The sequence below is a fragment of the Cyprinodon tularosa genome, unplaced genomic scaffold (genome assembly GCF_016077235.1).
Source record: "Cyprinodon tularosa strain WSP-4 unplaced genomic scaffold, ASM1607723v1 ctg26, whole genome shotgun sequence".
In the NCBI taxonomy this organism is placed as follows: Eukaryota; Metazoa; Chordata; class Actinopteri; order Cyprinodontiformes; family Cyprinodontidae; genus Cyprinodon; species Cyprinodon tularosa.
In genome coordinates this window covers 3,866,019-3,873,433 of record NW_024038961.1, presented here as the reverse complement: position 1 = coordinate 3,873,433, position 7,415 = coordinate 3,866,019, and the positions used below count along the sequence as shown (strand labels likewise).

Sequence of the window (7,415 nt, the reverse complement as noted above, 5' to 3'; positions counted from 1 at the left end):
TAATACGTTCTTTAAAGACTTTTTTTCCAGAAAGGTAATACCACTGGACATTCCCAGAAGGCATGCAGAAATAAACTTATAGCTCTGTCAGTCTCAGGTGGCAGTCTGCAGTACCGGGGCCCCCAGGGGCACCGTACTGTCTCCATTTCTCTTCCCCCTCTACACCTTAGACTTTACCTACAATAGGGAAAGCGACCACCTCCAGAAGTTGATGACTCGGCCAATGAGGCCTGTGTGTAGGAGGAACGAGCTTGAGTATCATCAGTCTTCATGAACTTTGTGGACACCAGTAAGACCAAGGAGATGGTGATAGACTTCAGGAGAAGACCCCCACCTCACTCCCCTGTGAACATCAAGGGGCAGGATATAGAAACCCTGGAGTTTCAGATACCTGGGTGTTTATGTAAACAACAAACTGAGCTGGACTTATAGCACTGACGCCCTATTAGGAGGCCCTTTGGAGGGAGCAGGCCCCTGCTTATAACCTACTATGACTCTGTGATGGCATCTGGGCTCCTCTATGCTGTCGTCTGCTGGAACCCTGGCAGCGCAGAGCAGGACAGAAAGAGACTGAAACAGCTGTTGAGGACCACTTCTGTCCTAGGCTGCACTCTTGACTCAGTGAAGGAAGTGGCTGATAGGAGTGTTGTCCAAGCTCACATCCATCATGGAAAAACACCTTCCACCGTCTGCACCAGGCTTTAGAGGAGCTGAGCACCTCCTTTTGTGAAAGACTTAAACACCCTGTTTGTAAAAAGGAGCGCCACCGCAGGTCATCCATCCCTGCTGCCATCAGTTTATAATGCCACACTATAACTGCAATAACCTGCGCAATAACTAAGGTGCAATCACTATTTAATAACCTGTTATCCTGTTAGATAAGCGACTTCAGCTGCTAGTTATCTTACCATCTCACTGTTGTTCTGTACCTTGTACCACTTTAATGTACAATGCCAAATCCATGTGTATAAGTCACCTTTATTGATCCACTGTATATACATGGATTCACTGGACCCAGGAGGTTTAAAGCATCATATGCTAAATAACCAGGTTATATTTTGTTATATTAATTTACTCCTCACTTTTGTCTATTCTGCTCTTTGCTGTCTGCCTGTATTTGTGTAAAAACAAACATGCAAAATAAATCAGAAAGCTATGGACAGCATTGATGGTATTTAATGTAAAACTCAACAGTAACCAAATTTCATTCTTTGCTGCTCTTTGAAAGGTGATTCTGTATCTAATAATTGAGCAAATGGACGGAAATGTTGTGCTTCCTTCTCTCTTTCCTAAACTGTCCTAGGAAGAAAGAAAACCCCTTTACAAGCATTTGTTTCTCTTTAATAAAGACATTTATTTCTGTCAGAGGGGGGACTGTCTCTTAGTTGTCATCGGCACTGGCTGCTTCCTTTAGTCGCTCCACACTGTTGTAGTGCTCTCCTAGACCATAGGCATGATGCATATATCTGTAAAAAATTAATAAAAACACATATATTCAATGACAGCAAAGGTCAGTGCCATACCTCAATTTGCCTTCAGCTTCTTTACATGAGAAACTGATAATGTGCTATCAGTTTGTCCATGTTTTCATACAGGTAAATCATCCTATAGCATTAACAAAGGAAAACTGTTGGAGCTTACTACTGCTACAGCGAGGTCTGTGATACTGTATGTGAAATGTATTATAAAGACTAGTTTTGCATAAAAAGATTACATTTACAGTCCCTAAACCTGCAGTGAATGCCTCCCAAAAAACGGATGCAAATCCACTCACACCTTTCTATCTCTATGTAAAGCATTTCTGAAAACTAAAGTTTTTCCCTCCAGTTTAAAGGGAATATTTCAACCACTTTTCTTACACAAGAGTGAGGATTTCACCATCGTATTCCTCTCCAATCCTGATTGTTGGGGAGTCAGCCTGGATCACTTCTATTGGCAATTTCAGCACCCGACTCAAAGCCTGAAGCTGTGAACAACAGGAATGTAAAACATAAACTACAGTAAATCCGTACATATTACTGCTAAATAACAGAGAAAGCAACTCACTTCTAGCTGCCCACCCCAAGCTGCTGTGTGCTCTACATCACTGCAGTATTTTTCAAACTCCTCTGAAAAAAAAAAAAACACAGAAGATAATCAAACACACAGCAAGGTTATAATAGTTTGAGGTTATTGATTATAATTCAGCTTGATTTTCTTTTTGATTTCCTTAGTACCAAACTAATACTAAGAATATTCTTGATCTGTTATGGATGAAAAGGAGTCTGATCCACAGATCTATTCAGTCTCTCTGTAGATAATTTAAGTTTTGTTAGAAATCTCTTAAGCAACAGGAAAGTTCACTTTAAGTCTTTAAGATATTTGTTTGTGGTTTAATAAATACAGTCGATTTGAAACAATTTTTTTGGATGGAAAATGTTATGTTAACACAATTTATGGTGTTTATGAATTCCACTGGTTTGTTTGTGTTTGTCTAACCATCCTGGAGAGACATTGTCTTGGCTAATGCCATCAGCACCTTAGATTACCAGTTTTTCTGTATGTAGTCCTGTTTCTCTTCTAGACATAGCATTGGGCTCAGCTTTTACTGTGACTAACCACATCTGCTTAAGTGTTTGTTTCCAGGACAGAGACACCAGTGGTGCTAGTTTACCTTTACTAGCATAGAAAGTATTTATAGATCATATTTCATATTTATAGATGAAAGAATAAAATGTAATTACTGTTGAACATTCAACTGGCAACAAATAAACGTAACAATCCACTATATAGCAGCATGAAGTGCAGAATGTGTGACACACTCTTCTTCCTCTCAGATTAAAAACACAGAGGCATGGCAGGGTGCGAGTGAAATGGAGTTCTTGCTATAACATTGAGAGACCGTAGTAGCTACTTTTTGCTCGGCCATGTTTTTGTCCAAATACGTTGTCGCCTTTTCTTTTTAGGGCTTTCAGCACAAAACTGCCAAGGCAGCGAATTTCACTCTAGTGAGCTTCATATTCCCTTTCTTTTTGTTTGGCTTCCGGATAGAAGAGTCAGAGTAATGCCATCTCACTGCAGAGCTGAGTCTGACGTGATTTTTAGACATACAATGTGAGCAGGTAGATCCCATCAGAGCGTCAGGCCGAGCTGTAGCTGCGTGCAACGATTGAAAAAAATCGCACAGTGAACACCCGGTTTAAGTTTATTTGATATAAACACAATACACTTTCAGTTAGTTAAAGTTTTTTTTTTTTTACCCTTTTTATAACAGTTTCTAGTTATTTTAATTAGCTAAAATATTTTCTCAGTTGTCATTTTTTTGTGCATTTCACTTAACCTAGTTGGAATACACACAGAGCTCACTCATAATTATCTGATATACAGCCATAATTCAACTCTTCTAACATATTGTATCAGAGAGAGAGAGAGAATATTGTACATACATACTACATAAATCTAATCTATTTTTATACCTTCCCTTATGCCGGTTTGTATAACTAACTCATAACAAATCAGTTTTACCTGTTGTGAACATGTCTCCAGTGTTGGGGTTGGTGAGAAAAGGTAGGAAGTCGTCAGCATTATTTCTCATGTGCTCAGCAGTGCGGGTCCGGAGTTCCTTCATACTCATGTTCAACGCAGGCTAGGAGAGAAAACAACAGAAAGCCTGCTCAATGCAAGTACAAGCTTGAACCGCAATATGAATAAATGTTTTAGATGAATTAGATTTGATTGCCTCTACCACAGAGTTAACATTTGCCTGTGGGATCTCTGATTAAATAATCAAAACATTGCAACGCTTCAGTAAATGAAACTACCTTTAATCGCTGCGCTAGTTGGTCTTCAATGGCGCGATACATGCAGTGTCCATCAGATGCAATCTCCTTTATCTGCAGCTGTTGCTGAGCCAGTTTCTGAGCCAGCTTCAAACCCTCCTGGTGCCTCACACCCTGGAGGTTCTGCACCTCTGCCTCTGCTATCCTGCTCTCCCTCTCCTTCTCCTGTGCAGCCTTCTTGTCCTGGAGAGCATTTTTCATTCAAAAACCGTAGATTTAATACAAGCTGACAGCTGTAGTTAAAAAATAAATAATACATTAATATCAAAGGTAGGTAGGGATGTTTTTCAAATTAAAAATATGTTATGATTTTTAATTTGGTCATAAAACCAAGTTTTGGATACATTACGGTCTACCTGTTATATGGCAGTAATAACTGAAAACTTTATGAAAGACATCTTACCCTTCTTTTCTGGGCCTTCGTTACACGGGGCTGTTTGGACTCTTCCTGTCCTCCACCTTCCAGCTGTATGGTCTCCACACCATTCACCACTTCCTCCACCTGGTCAGAGGGAGGAACCGTAACAATTAGTAATAATTTATCAGCAACTTATTATTAGAGCATCTTCTGTATCAAAATAAAGTGCTAATCATAAGATTATTATAATTATGAATAGCCATGGTTATATTTTGGAGTAATATTTCAAATACCTTTTCTTTTTTTTTTTTTACATGTTTAAATAAGTTAAGATCAAACATTTAGAAATTATATAAGAGGAGCCACTGATTATTTCTGTAAGAAACAAAGAAAGGAGTCATGTCTGACACATGCGTCAACATTCAGAGTAATTTTTTTTAATAAAAGTGGTTACCTTTGTATCAGCGGTAGATTTCAGCTGCTTGAGTTCCTCTTCATGCTTCTGATTGAGATCCGTCTCCAATTTTGCTATCTCCTCTGTAAGCTGTTTTCTCCTTTTCTTGTCATTTTTGGGGACTGCATTTTTCATACCCTGGATCTTAGCTGTAAAGTAAGCACACAAACACTTTTTAAGGGCATCAAAGAAATAAATCTTGTGAATATTAACTTGATTAATATAGAAATTCACGATATACAAGTTGCACCGAAATTCAGCAGATTCTAAACAGTGTGGAAGAAAAAAACATGCTGCATTAATGAATAGAAAAGGGAAACAATCTAAGCTTAAGAGACCCAAATATGTATTGCAGTTATTTAAAAAGTTATTGAAGTGATTAAAAGCTGTATGTATTTTAGCTGCTCTTGTGGTTGTTTTCTCCAGCTCTGTGAGTTTTGTGGTTTTACGTCAAAAACTGAAAATCATTCATTATCCTCTCGATTTTTTTTTCTCCATTCCAACAACCATAGTGTAAAATTCTGAGGCACTGTTTGTACAAGAACAAGAACTTTGACTGTTCAGAACCTGCTTCTCGTTTATGTGTATTTTAATGGTGGTTACAAAATGAAAACAAAATGCACTAATATAAACCAGTGTGCATTTCTGCTTCTATCTCCTTAAACCTCAGCCGGCATCGGAAGAAGGCTGCTTACGCTGAGCCTGATTTTCCTTAAGGTTTTTTCCAGTAAAAGGAAATTTATTCTCTCTCTGTCTCTACATTTATGCTTGTTATGAGGGATTGCTGGCAAGTCAATGAGTCGATGCAATCACCTGGTTTTCCTTAGACAGAAACTTAAATAAAACTGGAATTGGATCAGAAGTGAAAAATGTGGATCGTGCATCCCTTTTTTTACTCTTTTTTTTTCTAAAACTGCTTGGTTTTAATTAGGTCTAACACTAGTTTTATGTTTTCATGCTTTGGTTCATTTTCAGACACAAGATTCAAAAAGGTTTGAGTCTAATTATTATGTTGTGTGAAGATTTAACAAAGAAAAGAGCAATGAAAGGAAAAAATGCGATTATTGTTGAACATTCAACTGGCAACAAAAAATTTAACAATCCACTATATACAAGCCTGAAGTGCAGAATGTGACACACTGCTTTTGTTAGAACTCATCCATAGATTAGTACAGATTGTACTATTTGTAAAAAGAACAATAACTATGACTGTTCAGACCATGCTTCTCGTTTATGTGTATTTTAACACATAAACAGAATGCATTAATATGAACCACGTTTATGCAATGCTGCCAGAATTGACTAACCGTCATATCAAAAAGACAAATAATATAAATTGAGACAGTAAGAGTTTGATAAACAGAGGTAACGGTCGGTGAGTTTTGATACCCTGCAGGTCCTTCTTCTCTTTGCGGTGCTGCTTTATCAGGAGCTCCTCTGCTGTCTCCCCTTCTTCCATGACGGGCTGTTTCCTTCTGCTGTTTCAGTGGTTCAGTTAGCTCTTATTAATTGTAATTGTCAGTTCAAGTGCAATTATTACAATATCATCAATCTACGCTATTTAAAATCAAATGTTTACGAGTAATTAGCCTTTAAAACGTAGTACCACAGTCTGACGGAAGTAACCATTTTCTTTCTTCCTCTGGAATTTTTGGAACGGTCGGTGAATCCCTGTAGTAGCGCTTTACCGCCACCCACTGGTGTGGAGTGTGTACTGAACGAATTTTGAATAAGGACCTCATACCCTTTCAAATAAAAGATTTACGTTTTAAAATATTTGATCAAAGATTACTATCTGATATTGAATTTCTATATTATTAATAGGGGATTTAATATTCTCTTAATTTTGGAGTGACTATTTATCGGCTGAACTCTTATAATACCATAGTTTTGACACATTTATTTGTATGAAGTCCTCCTATTACAGTACTATTTATCCTGTATGCCCAAATCTGAGCTGTGTTATAACTAGGGCTGCAACTAATGATTATTTTGCAAAGCAGTTAATCTGTCAACTCATTTTTCGAATTAATCGATTAATAATAGGATAGCAAAAGGTTCCTATAGGAAGATTTTTTCCAAAATTAAACCAGGGGAAACTTTCCACTTGAAGAGTTCTGTACAGAGCATATTGACAGCAGGATTTTTAAAAAAAAATCTTAAATGCAAACTGTTTATATATATATATTGTTACAATGTTGGTATAATTGCTGCTCAATTTGGGTCACTCTGTCAGCTAAAGGCATGTTTTAGAATCTCTACACTCCAGTTAAAGATCAATTGATGTTTGTTGTTCTTTGATTTTTAAATCACTGAAAACATTTTCAATATACAGAACCTTGATATTACGTAATATTATTATTAAAAAATAAAATAAAACAGTATCTTATCTACTATAGTTCAGTATCAGCATTTAATTGTATATAAATACATATAAAGACTACTTGTATAAAATGTTGTATAATTATATATTTTTTTGCGACAGATTGTAGAATTAAAGTAACATGTTTTTATTTATTTTGGTTATGCTCTTAGCGAGATATATTATCTGTTTAAATTAAATATATTACTTTCATATATTGTGTGTTAAAATAAGTACTATAAATGAAAAATAATTAAAGATTTATAATAAAAAAAACAACAACTACATTGTCGAGCATTACTATATTGTTCTATTAAACTCGTTTTTATTGATACTGTAAGAAATGTGTATAATTGTAAATAAATTTGTGCCTGGGTTTTGCTGCAGTCGCTGTGCTGAGGTGCACTGTGACGTCACTCAGAG

General features: G+C 36.7%; 1 protein-coding gene across 1 annotated transcript; it reads right to left on the bottom strand.

Moving 5' to 3' along the window:
• Window positions 1-1,329: 1,329 nt before the first annotated feature.
• otud6b (OTU deubiquitinase 6B) lies at window positions 1,330-6,289 on the bottom strand. The gene is made up of 8 exons (XM_038288657.1): window positions 6,020-6,289; window positions 4,631-4,779; window positions 4,222-4,320; window positions 3,801-4,001; window positions 3,505-3,625; window positions 2,047-2,108; window positions 1,860-1,966; window positions 1,330-1,466 (listed from the first exon to the last, which is right to left on the bottom strand). The coding sequence occupies exons 1-8, from the start codon at window positions 6,087-6,089 to the stop codon at window positions 1,382-1,384; spliced, it is 894 nt and encodes a 297-aa protein (XP_038144585.1). The 5' UTR covers window positions 6,090-6,289; the 3' UTR covers window positions 1,330-1,381.
• Between the last annotated feature and the right edge of the window lie 1,126 nt (window positions 6,290-7,415).

Coding starts and splice junctions, on each gene's coding strand:
- otud6b (XM_038288657.1), bottom strand. CDS start 6,089: ATGGAAGAAGGGGAGACAGCAGAGGAGCTCCTGATAAAGCAGCACCGC. Junction 3,626..3,800: donor AACTAGCGCAGCGATTAAAG/GTAGTTTCATTT, acceptor TTTCTCTCCTAG/CCTGCGTTGAACATGAGTAT. Junction 2,109..3,504: donor TGGAGACATGTTCACAACAG/GTAAAACTGATT, acceptor TTTTTTTTTCAG/AGGAGTTTGAAAAATACTGC.